General features: G+C 35.9%; 2 protein-coding genes across 2 annotated transcripts; both read left to right on the forward strand.

Annotated features, from left to right (window-relative positions):
* The first annotated feature begins 1,068 nt into the window (after positions 1-1,068).
* On the forward strand, positions 1,069-6,538 carry LOC137731100 (AT-hook motif nuclear-localized protein 13-like). Its single transcript, XM_068470179.1, has 5 exons — positions 1,069-1,685; positions 1,796-1,848; positions 4,069-4,200; positions 5,644-5,805; positions 5,958-6,538. Exons 1-5 carry the CDS (start codon positions 1,175-1,177, stop codon positions 6,234-6,236), a joined length of 1,137 nt encoding a protein of 378 aa, XP_068326280.1. The 5' UTR covers positions 1,069-1,174; the 3' UTR covers positions 6,237-6,538.
* Positions 6,539-9,289: 2,751 nt separating this feature from the next.
* LOC137732912 (uncharacterized) lies at positions 9,290-9,676 on the forward strand. Its single transcript, XM_068472161.1, has one exon. It carries the CDS (start codon positions 9,290-9,292, stop codon positions 9,674-9,676), a length of 387 nt encoding a protein of 128 aa, XP_068328262.1.
* Positions 9,677-17,042: the final 7,366 nt, after the last annotated feature.

The raw sequence follows: 17,042 nt of genomic DNA on the forward strand, positions 1-17,042 counted from the left end.
TTTTAAGTTGTATGACGACGAAAATACAAAAGGGCACAAAGGCCCTCTAACTAGAGAAAGCCGCCTATAGAGAGGAGGGAGAGTTGGTTTTAATTTCAATTGTGTCATTCAATGTTAGTGGCTTTATATATATAACTATAACCCTTTTCCTAATAGGGATTTTCTTTGAAGAAATGAGAGAGCACATCTCTCTCTTTCCTTCAAGGAGGCTGGCCCTAGGAGAGAAAGAAGACTAGCATGTTCTTCTCCCTTGGTCATTCATCTTGGTTCTCATTCATCCTTTACAAACACCAAAAGAAAATTAAATTCATTAAACTACAAAGAGAAACATTCAAATTCAAATGGAGAAAAGGCGCTATACATTTTTTATATGTTAAACTTATTATATAAAATATAAAAAAAGGACCACTTATACTTGAAAACAATACATATTGTATTGGAATATATAAAATGCAGAAGAACGAAATATAAATTATAAAGTATTAGTACATATTGAAACACGACGAACAAACATATAGTAAATGTTCATCCAATTGCGACCTAGGTGGCGGGCTCCTAAGCACGTCTAGGCGTCATTTTTTAATTTTCAAACGCTTATCGATTAATCCGAACGGTAACAAACTACCGAGCGCCTAGCTGGATCTAAACAACGTTAAATGAAAACTTTTAGAACAGTAAATGAAATTATGAAACACAAAATATAACTATTTTTTTTAACATCGTGGGCTAGCTCGGCCCAGAGTTATTTCATTTGTAATTTCGATTGTTCGTGTGGCATCTGTCACCCACCCATAAAAAAAAATGGTAAAAAAAAGAGGACGAAAGAGTTTTATTAGTAGTCTGATTCCCTGCCACGTACGAAAGAAAAAGAGATCCGCAGCAGCGGGCATTGGCCAAAAAATTAGACAAACTCGTTTTATTATAAAAAGGGGGAAAGCCGCAATAATCACTAAAACCCTAAAAACAAAATCTAAACCCTAGTTTTTAATCAAACGCTTTTTCTCTGCTAGATTTTCAATTTCACCACCATCGCTACTCTCTCTCCTCTCTCTCCTCTCTCTCTCTCTAATCTCTCTCCTCTCTCTCCTCTCTCTCTCTCTAAGTAGTACATTTTCCCGGAATCCAAACAACCCCATTGCGAAATCAGTTCGCCCCCTTCTTGATCCCCCCACAAATGGATTCGCGGGAAGTTCCGCAGCAACAGCCGCCTCAGCAGCCGAACATGATGGTGGGCCCATCTTCATATCCCTCCTCTATGCCCACCGCCAACATAAACCCTAATTCGGGCTCCATGATGGGCGCCCCCAACCCGGGACGCTTCCCTTTCAACGCGGTGGCCCAGCAGCAGCAGCAGCAGCAGCAGCAACAGCCCACTTCGAAACCGCAGATGGATTCTCTGAGCCCCAGCCCCTACGACGGGTCGTTGAGGCCGTGCGGCAGCGGCGGACCGTTCAACATCGACTCTTCTTCGGCTTCGGCTGCCAAGAAGAAGAGAGGGCGGCCCAGGAAGTACTCGCCTGACGGCAACATTGCCTTGGGATTGACGCCCACGCAGATTCCTTCTTCGGCTTCGGCCGCACCTGGGACCCATGGAGAGTCTAGTGGCACGATGTCTTCGGAGCCCCCAGCCAAGAAAAACCGGGGGAGGCCCCCAGGTTCGGGCAAGAAGCAGTTGGACGCATTGGGTAATTGAGATTCTGAGTTTGAAATTGTTGTAAAGAACGAAAATTGGGTGTGGATTTGTAGTTTACTGATGTACATTGTGCTTATTGGTGTTTGGTTTTGCTGTGTGCAGGAGCTGGCGGAGTTGGATTCACACCTCATGTTATTATGGTGCAAGCCGGTGAGGTATGTGACTTTGTTGATGTGAAGAGCAAATTGTAGTCAGTGAAGAGTGAGTTATATTAGTTCCTTCGGAGAAATTTGATATTTTTGGGTTGTTTATATCTCTATATATATCGGGGAGATGCATCATTCAAATATATGTTTACTTATAAATCTAATGTTACTTTAGTACAATAAAGGATGACCTTCAATCTCATTTATAGTTGTGCCTTACTGACAAAAAATCATTAATGGTTGTGTGAAAGGGAAGTGAAGTTCTAGTTCATATAAATGGGGGAAATATTGACTTTGAGTAGTATAATGAAATAGCTGTGTAAATTATATTGACTGTGTTGTTTGATACTAAAGCTGAAGAGAATATATAATGTAGTTTCTAGATTGTGTAAATACTTGTGTTATTCAGTGCTATCTCTTTTAATAACTTGGTTTCTGTCTGCGTTTCTTTTGTTTTTGTTGTTTGGAAAATCATGTCATTTCTTCAATTTATGTGGTCGTGATCATGAAAAAATAATTAATTCATAAAAGATTATAGAAGACAGGAATCTATATGTAGCACCAAATGTCATTGTGCTTACATGGTAGTATTAGGAAATTAGGCTATAAAGTGAGAAAATCTTTCATCTTTTCTTAATAAGGAATGAAAAATATTTAAGTAGATTGTTGTTAATGGATGTGCCACGTATATCCTGCTTTTTGTTTTAACCAATGAAGATACCACTTAATAGGTTTTTCAGTATGGTTGTTTATGTATGGAATACTTTTATCTTTTGTGAATTTCTTGTGCATGTTGTCATTGGAAATGTCTTAAATATTGACATTTTTGGTACAGTGCTGAAAATACATTTTGTATTGCTGTCATTGGAAAACAATTAAGAAACAATATTCAAATGTTTTGAAGAACAAATTAGAAAAAACAGATTAAAAATAAGTGTTCCAAATTTCTGTTATAAGAACCATCAAACAATATAAGAATTAATTAATCACTTTAGGAAGGAGAACAGTGCAAGGGAAGCAGTGCAACAATACGGTGCGGACAGAGGAAGTAATGAGAGGGTGGGATGTGTAGAGAGATGAGGAGAGAAATCACGATAAGGAGGGATGAGCACTGAAGCAGTTGAGAGGAGACTGATATAGGTAGAGATGTGGTGGAACAACTGGTTCTGTGGTGCTGTAATGGTGGCAGGAAGAAAAGCTAGAGCGTGAGTAAAGGCTGGAAAATTAGCAGGGATATATAATTTGATGAAAATCTGAGGGATTAAGGCTAATTGGGTGGATTAGTGTGGGAGTAGCCCCATTAGTATTAAGTAATTGACATGAGTATGTGACACCGGGCATTTTCAATATTTTGATAAAGCACATTTCAGTTCTTGTGGTTTTATGGGTTTACAGATAATTACTTTAATTATTTTAAACTTGGTTCACCCTGCTCGACTGGGCTGGGTTGATTGGATGCCACCATGATTTGCAGATCCCTACAAGTGATGGCTCACTAAAAGTGATATGTATGCAAAGTGCAATATCTGTTGTGATTGAGGCTGGAGATATTTTGCATGAGTGATATAACATAAGAAGCATAAGCTATGCCACATTTTGTGCACAGAGCCTTCAAACCTTGGTTTCAAGGAATGAATACGTTTTTCCTTTTGTTTCTGTTGTGCCTCCAATGATGTAAATCAGACATAATTGTACCTGATTTTAACAATGGTTTACTGCATGCATTATATTATAATTCAATCTGTAAGTTAATTATCTTAAGACATATGGCTGTCTCTGCATACAAACAGAATCATTATTCTCACCCAATGGTCATGGTTTTTATGTAAATTTTTAAATTTGTTTCTGTTGGATTTTATAATTACTCGAATCAAACATTTGGGATAACCTGGATTGTTTGGGTTATTTTTGTTTTGATCTGCATCATTGGACCATATAAAGGATTATTCTTTTATTTATGTAAATTATATTTGCATCCTTTTTATGCTGATAATATTTTTTTTTTTTTTTTTTTAATACTGCAATGCTTTAATCGGCCACAATGGTCACATACTTCACTTGGCATTTCTTTGTATGCACTGATTTATAGCATTTACGTCTTCAGGACTATGTTATCATTTTCCATTTTTTAATTCCGATTCGAGTTTTCAGCATAGTACAATAAAGATAATTAATAAATTTGCCTAGTCATGGTATGCATTCTCATTTGTGTGGCCTTATGGTTTTCAGGATATAGCAGCAAAGGTTATGGCCTTTTCACAGCAGGGTCCGCGCACAGTTTGCGTTCTCTCTGCAAATGGTGCCATCTGCAATGTTACCCTTCGCCAGCCAGCAATGTCTGGTGGTACTGTCACATATGAGGTAACTTTTGATGTTTTTAAAACAGTTATGTTTGAATGGACAATGGAGTTATATATTTTGTTTTATATGTGCTTACTGTGATATTGCAGTATCTAGATATGTGCTTACTGTGATATTGCAGTATCTAGAGAATAAGAAATGAGTTTGAGAGGACTTGAGATAAATACATTTCTTGTAGAATTATGTTGTTATCTTCCTCTTCTTGATTTTGCAGATACTTTTCTTGTATCCTATAGAAAAGATGTTATCTGTTTAAAGTATATGTCATCATCTAAGAAAAAAAAAAGGAGTCATTTTGTAGTGTGGACTTGTGGCATCTCAAGCTGATCATCTTCTTTTGTGAGAGTTCATTTTCTGCTATTTTCAGTCTGGAATGCTGTTGTCGCCTTGAAAATGCATCATATTTTTTTTTTTTTCTTGTTTCCTCCAAGAATGCTATGTTTTTATTGTTTGGAGGCTATAGGTTATATCCCCCGTAAGCTTGCTCCGTATATCCTCGTTATACAAAAATTGAGGCCAACAGATATAACATTATCAATTTCTGTTACATCAGTACAATTTGATATTGGTTTTGTTTTTGGATGAAAATGGTTTTCATGGAGGACCTTAGTAGGTCCTGTGGTTTTCTAATACTATGATCATGTTAGTCCTTTATGGAATATCCATGTCATTTAGTATCCATCATAAATAAGTTTCCATTTTTGCTTCCTGTCAGAAGTAATTAACATAAGAGTTCCGTTCTCTTGGTCACCCGCCTTTGGATTTGATATCAGGGGTGCATAATAAATGGATGTGCTTTTAAAATTATAATTTCAACCCTATCAAATCCCAGGGTGGGTGACCATGCATTGTGATGAAGAGAAGGTTTCCATTTAACATAAACTTAATTGAGTTAGCAAACTCGTGCCATGAGACGTGAGTTCTTACAAGTTGTTAAGAAAAAATAGTAGAGTTACCTCTTTATCTGTAACTAGGCAGATCAAACCAATGCCTTTTAGACTAGTTATCCAAAGAATGGAGAAAAGTTGAAACAGATTAATGAAATGCAGTACTAACAGTTGAACATAAAGTATTCTAACGATTTGAAGATTTAGCATATGCTGCTGAAGCTCAGCACCTTCAAACCTTCTACAATACTCTTCCAAAATATGAATATAATTGGAGCAGTTTCTCCCATATATGATTTTCCACAAGCACGATAACTCACTTTCACGCCCACTGCACATACACACAGACCGATACACTGGTAAATGTATACCCTTTCCATTGGATTCACAAATTTGTTTGAGCACTCAATGTTACAATGTCATGCTATCCATTTCTGGTGTGATTTGTTCGACAATCTCATTAAAGCCAGCTGCTTTTTGTTTTTAATAATTGGTTGTTTAATTGTTTATTTATTCTTTCTGCCAAATTTTTATTAGCTCTGTATTTTCTTTGCAGGGTCGATATGAGATTATTTCCCTGTCAGGTTCCTACTTGTTTTCTGAAAATAATGGGAATCGCAGCAGAAGTGGTGGTTTGAGTGTATCCTTAGCAGGGTCTGATGGTCAAGTTTTGGGAGGTGGAGTTGCTGGCATGCTTGTGGCAGCATCACCAGTACAGGTACCATTCTGCTATTATTTGCTCAGCGTATCTGTTATATGAAATTATGACTGTTCACCTTCTGTAGTTGTAAAGGACATTCAGGGCGAGAACCTTTTCAAGTTAAAAAATATAACCCTGTTATTCTAGCTCAATTTGAATTTTAACTGCAGGTGATTGTGGGTAGTTTCATTGCCGACGGGAAAAAATCCAACCCCAACTTGGTAAAGTCGGGAACTTCCTCTCCCCCAGCATCACAAATGTTGAACTTTGGTGCGCCAATGACAGCAGCCAGCCCGTCCTCTCAAGGAGGAGGGTCAAGCGAGTCGTCAGACGAGAATGGCAGCAGTCCTCTCAACAACAGCAACAGGGGACCTGTGCTCTACAGTAATGCAAATCAACCGATTCATAATATGCAGATGTATCAATTATGGGGTCAAGCTCAACAATGAAGAAGACGATGATACTTCCTAGCCGGTTGCAAGTAGAGCTACCGCATTTGACTGATTGCGTTCTTATTTCAAATGCCGATTGATATCCTCCATTGTCCGAAGCAACTCCGAGTCTGAGGGGCTTATTTAGTTCTAGATTATTGAGTTTTTCGTGTTATGGTAGTTAACATTTTTATCTTCGTCTCTCTCCCTCTCTACATATGATTGAAACATGGCTATTGCTGATGGCTGAGAATACGCCGCCTGTTCTTTACCTTCTCATGAGTTGAAATTTGCATTTTAAATATTTTTTTTACCTTGTATTTATTGGTGTTACGAGTATCAAATTTCATTGGCTCCAAACTTGCGTGAAATCTTATTACAGCTTTTCCGGTCGTCTCGTGTCATGGAATCTGCCCTGCACCCTATTGTATTTTCTTCTGCTTACAGGAAGTCGGGCCTGTTTTTGACTCTCAAAATCACCTGGGCTATGTTTGGGTGAGGAAACTGTTTGCTATCTGTTTAGAAATTTTTATCATTTCTCAAAACATTTTTTCAACGCCACCGTCAAGCAAAACATATCAAAATCGACGATAGCAGGAGGTGTCGTGTTTAGAGTGCGGGGAGTTGAAGAGGAGAGGAGGGTTGGGTGGGTGGAGTTGAAGAGGGAAGGGTGGATGTGCGGGAAGTCGAAGAGGAGAGAAGGGTTGGGTGGGTGCAGAGGAGAGAAGGGAGGGAAAAGGGAGGGAGGGTCGGGGGTGAGGTAGGAGACGGCCCAATATTTTTATTTTTATTAATTTTAAATTTTAAATTTTTTACTATACACGTGGATTTATATTGACACGTGGTATTTAGTCATTGTTCATGTGGACGTCAAGTTACCATTTAACGACTGATTTAATAGCAACCTTAACAGATGTACGAAAGTGTCCCAAAATTATGATTTCGGGTACCACTCTGGGATGAAAAAAACTTGATGTATCAAATGTTAAAAACAAAGATACTTCAAGGTAGTAATATCCACGGAGGTGCATGGGTCTAATCCAATGACTTATGTTAATCCATACTTCTAGTTTATACATCACACTTAAATTCTAATAATGCTCACGAACATATGATTAATTTGATATAAAAACCAATAACCAAAAATAGCGACGTTAATGTTGGGAATAAAATCTCAGAATGAAGAAAGTTGAGATTTTATCATAAAATCAATTAATAATATGAGAAGTATGCTCAACTCCTTATAAAACCATACGAAACTCTTTTTCCCATCAATGTTTTTTATTCTCATCACGCTCCCTCACGTGTAGTCATTTTCAAGTCAAAAACGTGGTCAACACAAACAAGGTGACTTGGATCATAATTTTATATGTGGGACAGCCTGCTCTGATACTATGAAGAAAGTTAGGGTTTCACTATTAAATCAATTGACAATATAAAGAGTAGTCCAACTTACTTAGAAGTCCATACAAGATTTATTTTCTCGTCAATGTGATATTCATTTTCAACATTGAATAAGTGTGGCCTTATAACATGGTTCCTAATTTGAAAAATTATTAACACTGCTTACACGCGCAATGTGGAAACCAAATGTACACATTATTGTTAGCGACAAGGCATTTATCGCCCAAACCTTCTAAAACCGCGTCATAAAGCCATTAGGTTCGCTAAAGTTTACCTAACAAGACAACTAAGGCAACACGCGGGCAAAAAAAGTCTCAAGAAGGAAGGCAATTGGAAAGCATAATATGCCTCATAAGTCCAATGTTAGTTTTATATATTAGACTTGTATGCTACTTAAATACCTCATGATCCAAGCATGACTCAAAATAATGATTATGACTGATTTATTTTCCAAATGTTATGTATACTCTCTGTACGTGATCTAATCGTTGAAATACGATTTTAGAAATTTTTAGTCATACAACGCTTTAGTTGGCCTATTGTATTTTGAAGGGGACACATCAACATAAATGGTTATAAAGTGTAATGCTACATGTACAAAGTACCTTATTATAAACTACATCACTAGTAAAAACAAGACCAAAAAAAGAGGAAAAAGAAATATGATAATCACTATTACGTTCAAACAGTTCATTTTTAAAAGAAATCAATACGCATGTCGTTGCCTTATTGACTTCGATATTTCGTTAGTATGATTGATACTATCAATATATCCTATTGTTGCATTAAACTTAAGTTACATGACAAATAATTAACGACATGATATCATTTCATTCAGTAATCAGATTAATCATGTGGTTAAGTTGTTGACCCAAAATTTTTCTAGCAGCCATTCCTTCTTTTTGGCTAATCACAATTCAACATTTTGTCTTTCTTCTTGTAAATTTGATAACTTATTTTTGTGGAGATAATAATTTTATTTATGAATCCCTCTATGGTGAATGACAAATAAGAACATAAATCTTTGCCGAATGTGAATTAAATAATACTCAACTCAAGGGATTAAAAATATTTACTTAAACATAAAATAAGAAAAACGAAGAATGATCAAGTTAAATTTCAAGCAACCAATTCACTCATGCATTTAGTCAATGACACCACCGATCTGATAAGTGTGAGTTTCTTCTTGTGTCGATGGCATGCCAAAAATAAACGCGCCAACAGCCAGCAGGCGCGGGTAGGCCCACAGTCCGCGGACGCCTGCTAGTCGGCAAGTCGCAGTCGAATTCCTAATTTCCTACCACCAATGCGATTCTTCCAACGGCTCTTTCGCCAGCAAAGCGCCACTCCAAACCATATAATACACATACAAATACAAAACCTTTCTTTCTTAATCCAAATTAAAAGTCAGGAATTAAAACTCTCTCTGTCTGTAGCCGCTGGCTGGCCTATTCAATCACCCTCTTTACCCATAAATGCCTTTGCTTTCACTTCCAAATTTAACAAGCACACCCCAGTACACATTTACCTCCAAAACAACCATACAAACATCCCCAATACACAACTGAATTGCAGATTATATACACACACATTATATATCTAACATATATATACAGTCTCATATCACACCCCTTGTTCTATTTAGACTACTCATTTCTGCAATTTCAATGGCTTGCTTGGTCTTGCCAATTTCAATGCTGAAAAAGAGGTGCATGGGGTCACGGCTACATGGCTACCGGCCTTTAGTCGATGATAGGTTCGACGATTCAGAGAATCCAGTGATCGTGGTGGTTGGGAAGGAGAAAAGGGAGTTCTTGGTAGACCCTTTTGTGCTACAGGAGAACCCTTTTCGAGTTTTGATCGAGGCAATGAACAAGGACAAGAAGGTGGAGAATTTTGGTGATGGGAATGGTAAGGGAAGAAGTAGGATGGTTTTTGTGGATGTTGATTCTATTCTGTTCGAGCATATGTTGTGGTTGATGTATAATGATTGTTCTTCTTTGTTTGAGCTCAATCTTAAGGAAATTATAGACTTCTATGCTCAAGATTATTAGGCAGCTGATTATTAGTAGAGGAAAATATGCTGACTGATCTGTCTTGGTGTAAGAAACGTTTTGTAATCTTAATAATACCTTGTAATACTTTGTTGCTTAAACTGTCTTTTGCAATTGTTTGCTGTATTCTATTTACGTATGCCAAAAGACCTAATCCTGGATATGCCGCTGGACCAGCAAAACATGAAATAGATGAAGATATAAGAAATTATATAAATACTGAAATAAAGAAATTGTAAAAATTTAATTGGCTCAACCAAGTATTTTGATAGGTTTTTTTACCACACGCACAAAGGGCTTAAAAACACCTATAATACTGTGAAGAATGACATATATTGTAGTATAAATGGTTCCTGCAAGGTCGTTATCCACAAAGATTATTAAATATTTCGAAACAACCCAAATTCCAATTAATTATTGTAAAGCAAAGATTTGGGATGATGATTTTATGACCTAATTTAATAAAAACGAATTTAATTAATGAAAGTAGACAAATATGCAATATTAAAGATGAGGAAAAGGAAACAGTTTTGTAAAAATCAAATTAAGAAAGCACCAGGGATCCACCGTCACCTTAACAATTTTATATGGTTCTCCCAATTACTTATGACCTATACATGCATATTTTGAATGTTAGGTTTTCCTAATATATGCCTACTTGGACCCCCATAGAGTGTATATCAAACATGCAATCCGTTTGTAGTATTCAGATCAAATCTAAGACTTGGTATTCATCCTAAGTGAATTTGCACATATTAATCACAAGAAGCCTTCATCAATTTCAGGGACCAACCACCGATCAAAATTGCATCAAATTACTTTTCTAAATATCCTAATGGTCGCGAATCATCAAAACACTTAGACAATATAAACCGGTGATTAATAATTCGAAAACCTGCATGCATATAATCATAAGCAAATTGAAAAGAAATTACATATTCTTGCTAAAAGGGAATTAGTTACGCATATTGATAACTAAAATCAACATGAATTGTATTGAAAATAGTAAAAGATAGAAATGTAAAAGTCTGAAAATCCCTACGCTTGGCCAATTTCCTCTCTCAAAATCGCACGGATAAGAAGAAGAAATAGTTAGGGCCGACCAAGCTTATTTAACCTACTAAAATAAATCCTCCTAATAAAAAGGTCTTCCAATCGAACTAGGAAACCAAATAAATAAAATAAAATATGAAACATAACCCTAAATTAAAAGGGAAAATTCTCCTAAAATCTGCACAACCATATTTTGGACCCATATCTGCTCCAAAACCGACCCAAAATAGCTAGATTAATTTAAAGCTTGGAATATTTTTAACACTTCTTCATAAGGCCACAAACCCATCAGAGGTCATTTGGGCTCCAAAACCCGCAATTAAGCCCAAAAACATCACTTTCCAGCATTGCGCATTGCTTCTTGATTCCATTGCCAAAAAATAACCATTTGGTATAAAAATACCAAATTTTGACAAGAACAAGCCAAGAGACACACGAATGTCCTCTAATTTGAATCACTCTAAAATTCATCCATTTGTTCATGTTTTTCTCCAAAGGAATTCGAATGTCCCATATTTAAAATATAAAACAAAGTATCAAAATTCTACCAAAATAATAACCAAAACATACTAAGAATAAGGTGAAATAGATAATATGAAATTGACTCATCATATTTCATTGATACGTTAGGAATATAAACAGTTTTCCTTCTACAATAGGCAATCCTACAATTTAGGGATTACAATCGTAAATACAAAATCAAGTACAAACCAATTACATGAAAACTTCCTAACAAAGAACATTGACTTTCTAATACTTTCCCTCAAGTTGGAGAGTGGAGGTCAAGAATTCCCAACTTGCGTATCATAACTGAGAACTTCTCGTCTCGAATAAAGTGACAATTGATAGGAGCATATTTATGCAACTTTGTTATCTTATTTCTTTGCATTTACTTTGTTAATTTCCATTTATTTTGGTAATTTATGTTATTTTCGTATTATTGTAGGTCTAATTGGTAAATATGACAATAAGTAGCTAAATGGAGCAATTTGGAGCAGTTTTGGACTTGGATTGGACAACATGCATGAATTGCATATGGGCTGAACGTTTTTGGTGTTCAAATGGTGCTAGACATGTGATAAAATCTAGAGAAATTAAAGTTGAGGATTGGAAGGCAAGGAATTACACAAGAAAGAGGAATCCTAATTGGAGAGGAACATTATCTTATCCTATCCTATCTTATCTTATCCTATCTTGTCCAACATTATCTTATCTTATGTCCAGCTACAAGGAGGAATCCTAATCATATTCCAACACTTTCTACTTGATTTTTAGAGTCCTAAAATAACTCAAAAAGACTAAAACCATTTCCTCCTTGGATTCAACCATTTCCCCCTATATATATATATATATATATATATATATATATATATATGAAATTCTTGCAGAGATTTAGTGTGTGCCGTACCTACCATTCATCCATTAAAGTTGCTAGAATTTTTAGAGTTCTTTCTATCTTTGTTTTAAGTTTCAATGTTTATTTTAGATTGCTTTTCAGTTATGATGAACATGTCTAACTAAGTTTCTTTTTAGTTAGAGGTGAATTCTAAGCATGATCACATGTTTTATATAAATTGATTACATCCAGTTATTGTTTCATAAAACATGAATGCGATTTATTTATTTGCTTTATAAAGAACTTATTCTTGTATGTTTATTACGGTGCACACCTAGTTTGCACGCAGAGATTTGATACTAGAATATAAGGGAATTTCACCTAATCGTTATGAACTTATATTTGCAAGTAGTAAAAGTCACTAGTCATGATTGAGTTAAGTAAATTCTTGATAGGAGTATCATGCTTTTCATAGTTACGAATGCTTTGTCAATGCTTATGATTTTGACAGAACTTAATGATCTTTGAGATGTATCTCTATCATGCTTTTCATAGTTAGGGAACTTGAGAAGAATAATTTGGTTGTGTTGTTGAGTCCAATTCAATGAACGTAGGAAAATTTGAGAGTTAATTAGTGTTGTTCATGGTTAATTTGGGGCATTGTCATTCATGGTTTATAGGAAGAATAACTGGAAATTGATTTGTATGCATATGATTCATGTGCGGAGAAGAATCCTTTAGCTATCCTTTATTCCATATTTCATTCACAACTTAATTTACTTGCTGCACTTTACTTTTGTTTTAATTAAATTCGTCAAAATCCCCCCAGTCATTGTTTTGTTGCTAGTTTAATTTAGTTTTTAGTTTTATAAGTTTAATTTGTGTTGATTAGCATACCTTCTAATCCCCGAAATAAAATGATCCCTACTTACTTGTACTACGATTGCATAATTTATAGGGTTTAATTTGTGTGTTAGTTTCTACCATATCAACAATCCATCTCAATATGTCATGTACTCTCATGAAAAACTGGATTTGCCGCTATATGTAAAGCCGTTTGGTTACCACAACATAAAAGTGAAGCTTTTGAATGAGGCAATCGTAAATATTCCAATAAAAATCTCCGCCAAGTAAGCTCACACCATGTACCTACCATTGCCCTATACTCAGTCTCGGTGGAGGATAAGGAAAATGGTCTTCTGCTTCTTTGTGCTCCAAGAGATGAGAGAATTACCAAAAAAAAAATACACAAGTCCAGTAGTTGAAACGACGAGTTCTGGGACAGCCAGCCCAATCCAAACCACAATAAGCAAACCAAATTTAGTTTATTATCAAACCACCAAAACAAAATTATTCGCCAGGAGTAGATTTAAGGTATCGACCAACCCAGAGAGCTGCATCCACATGAGGCTGTTATGGTTTATGCATCAAACGGCTAAGAACATGCATGAAATAAGTGATATCCTGATGATAGACAGTGAAATAAATTAGCCGGCCCACCAAACGTCGATATTTGGTTGGATCCTTGAGGAATTTGTTTTTCCCTGAAAGTTTGACATCTTCCATTAGAAACTTCATTGGTTTAGCTCTCAAAAAACCTTGATCTTAGAGTATTTCAAGTGCATATTTGCATTGTGAAATAAGATATCTCTTTTGGAATGAGAAACTTCAACGCCCAAGAAATATTTCAAAATTTCCAAATCTTTGATGGAAAAATTACACCAGGTAATTTTTTACACGACTCGTTAACACGACACATAAACAACACGAAAATAACGGGTTTCGGGTCAACACGATAACTAATTGGATTGTTATCGGGTCACATGATAAGAACCCATTAATAACGGGTATTTAACAAGTTTACACGAGGGTGACACATTAAGAAAAAATTTATTTTGATGATTTTAATTTCTTAAACAACCAAAAAAAACTTATTATAAAACACAATAGCCATAGTGTATATGTATATATTGTATATTAAATATGTACTAATGTAAATTTAAAAATTTAAAATTTAAATTTATTTATTTATTTTTATAGTGTATTATAGGCAAAGAATATGATTAAAAATTATAAAACTTATTAAAATAAAAATATCAAGTAATTTAAAAATACCAAACACATTAAATAAAATATAGTTAATTTACAAGGGCGAAAAATGTGAAAAAACATGCAAACGCTCGTGATCACATTCCCTACGATTTGAGGATGGGTACATAATTGTTTGAATTTTTAAAACCATACAAACACTCATGAATTGACACACCCCAACTGGAATCAAGGTGTGTTGGCCGTCATGTGAAAATGACGTAACCAAAAGTGCAAGTGATGTAAGAAAATTGTGAATAAATTAAAACCAAAGCTAGAACTTAATTAAACTAATAAAGTGAGTGCGCAGTAGTGGTTACCACCCATAATTACAAATACTCAGAGCATAGATATCATAAGGGTAAAGCAGTCGAACGAGAGAAGTACTTATTACACAACTAGAGATAAATTCCTACGTTAAGATGGAGATATGTCAGAATCCACCAGCTATTCCTCTTACGCCATCAAGATAAATCAACTAACTAGGACCTGGAGGGGCAAAAAACAGAAGGGTGAGTGGGCATAAAATAAAGGTTTATAAAATTCATTTATTTTCCAAGTATACTAACCCCTCGATGTAAAACAAGTATAGTTTCCAAAATATCATACTACGTATAAGTATGAAAACAAGTGCATGTCGAATGTAAGTCCAGAAATATGCCATAGCGAAACATCATCAATAGCAATATAGATATGATCATGCTATAATATGTACTAACATGTCAGTTGGAGTCACCTAATGTGACCTATACGACTGCACCTATCACTTATCAGTCTATGCTAACACAAGAGTCGGAGTCACCTGATGTGACCTGTACGACATGCTAGGTGTAATAATAAATGTTCTAGTGCTATAATCACGTGAAGCTTGCGCTATGCGCAGTCACATACGAGTTGGAACTGCCTATTGCAGTCTGTACGACAGGCTAACACCTACTTGGATCCAATGTGAGAGTGTGTTGCTAGGACTTGAACATACACGTGAAGGCTAGTCTAGCCTCGATTGAGCACTCACCTGGGGTGTAGCAATGATGAGCAAACTATATGTACGCATGCCATAATGATCAAACCAATTCAATTCACTACATAACCTTACCTGGACGTACTGGTGTGTCCTATGGTACTTAGCATTTCAAACATTCACAACAATTATGAGCAAGTAAAATGCATATAAATATGCCATGATCAAAGATATCAATCTCAACCACATAACAACATTTTTAAAATTATATAACTCATGGCATAATACGCATAAAACAGCTTAAAAGCATTTATGGAAAATATTATGTTTATATATATACGAAAACAAAATGCCCATTCACTGGTATGTCGTAGGATCATAGCCCCCTAATCTCGCTTGTCCACATACGTCCTCAGGGTAAGTTTCCTTTACATGCGAAACAACTATTTATAATTAATTAATAGGACATATACGTAAAAACTAGGAAAAACTTCCTATAATTTGCTCAAACAGAGGGTTTGAATATATGAAATCGATCTACTCGACGTCATGGGCCTACCAAATTTTTAGAATAATTTTTGGACACCAGACGCACCCTCACGCACCGGCCAAGGTACGGCCATACGCTCCAGCCACACGCAGCACGTGCGGTCTATGTGACTAACGGTGTTAGGAATATACCGTTAAAACCTTAACAGAAGTTAACGACGTTACCTGAAGCTATTAGAATATTCTGTTAGGGTTGATGGAATATTTCATCGTCTTTTACGGTGGTCCTTGCCGGTCGCTGTCGTCTGACCTCCCCGGAAACTGGAAAATTTTGCTAATTTTTGGAGAATTTTCGAACCTTTATAACTTTTCCATTTCTCAACCATTTTTAATGAAATTTATTTGGATTTGAAGCTTAAGAAGAGTAGAACAACTTTATAACTTCCAAAAGTCCAAAAGTGGACGGGAAATGGCTCGAAATTCTCGGCCAAAATTTTGTTCCTCGAACTTGTGTACTTCTGAGGTTGTTTCTTCTTCAAAACTTGTCCTAGGAGCCTCGGGGAGTTGTAAGGAAGCTTCCCCCATGTCCTAAAATCTTGTAACTTGGCTGAGATCATGACGATACCAACTCGACCGAGCCGGAGCTTTCGAGTTGCTCCATGTTGACCACTCAAAACTCAACCGTTCAAGAATCAGTTGGTATGGTTGTGTTCGTGAGTTCGAGAGGATCACGATGGTGGTGATTGTTGGTTCAATCTGTGGAGTTTGGACGCCGAACCTGCTAGTTGCAGAGAGAAAAGAGGTTTCGGGAAGAGAGAGAAGATAGAGAGAGAAAGTGTGTCAGCTTTAATTGGGTAGAGAAATGGGAGTGGGTTTCTGATTGGTTGCATGAGAGAGGGAGAGAAAATAATCGGTGCAAAGGTGTAAGGCACGGGTCACCCATTTTGAAGAAGAAAATGGATAAGGTTTGTACAGAAAAATTAGACGCAATCCATCCAAAACAGTGTTTCTAGCACTGGTAAAATTAACGCACACTCGTAACAATGAGTACAAATTAATTACGATAGCGAGAATACTAATTTAAGAGTGAATAAATACGTCCACGTCACTTGCCAACAAGGGCAAAAACAGTAAATTACATATTCTGAGAGAAATTACATTGAAAATTAGGGACAGGTCGTCACATAAATAGTATTTTCAAGAGAGTTCAAAATAAATACAATTCATAATCATTAATATACAAGTTTGAAAAATGTGAAAGCATATATACACGCTCGTGATTTCATCCTCTATGCTTAGAAGTTAGAACCATGGTTACATGGTTGTTTAGATTTTTAAAACCCTCCAAATCTCATGAGTAGTGTTCTTTTATTTGAGTGCAAAATTAATAAAATTAATAAAATTAATAATAATTATTATAGGAGTGGGAAAAATGTAAA

Source organism: Pyrus communis, chromosome 4 (assembly GCF_963583255.1).
Source record: "Pyrus communis chromosome 4, drPyrComm1.1, whole genome shotgun sequence".
Taxonomy (NCBI): Eukaryota; Viridiplantae; Streptophyta; class Magnoliopsida; order Rosales; family Rosaceae; genus Pyrus; species Pyrus communis.

Coding starts and splice junctions, on each gene's coding strand:
- LOC137731100 (XM_068470179.1), top strand. CDS start 1,175: ATGGATTCGCGGGAAGTTCCGCAGCAACAGCCGCCTCAGCAGCCGAAC. Junction 1,849..4,068: donor TTATGGTGCAAGCCGGTGAG/GTATGTGACTTT, acceptor TATGGTTTTCAG/GATATAGCAGCAAAGGTTAT. Junction 4,201..5,643: donor GTGGTACTGTCACATATGAG/GTAACTTTTGAT, acceptor TTTTCTTTGCAG/GGTCGATATGAGATTATTTC.
- LOC137732912 (XM_068472161.1), top strand. CDS start 9,290: ATGGCTTGCTTGGTCTTGCCAATTTCAATGCTGAAAAAGAGGTGCATG.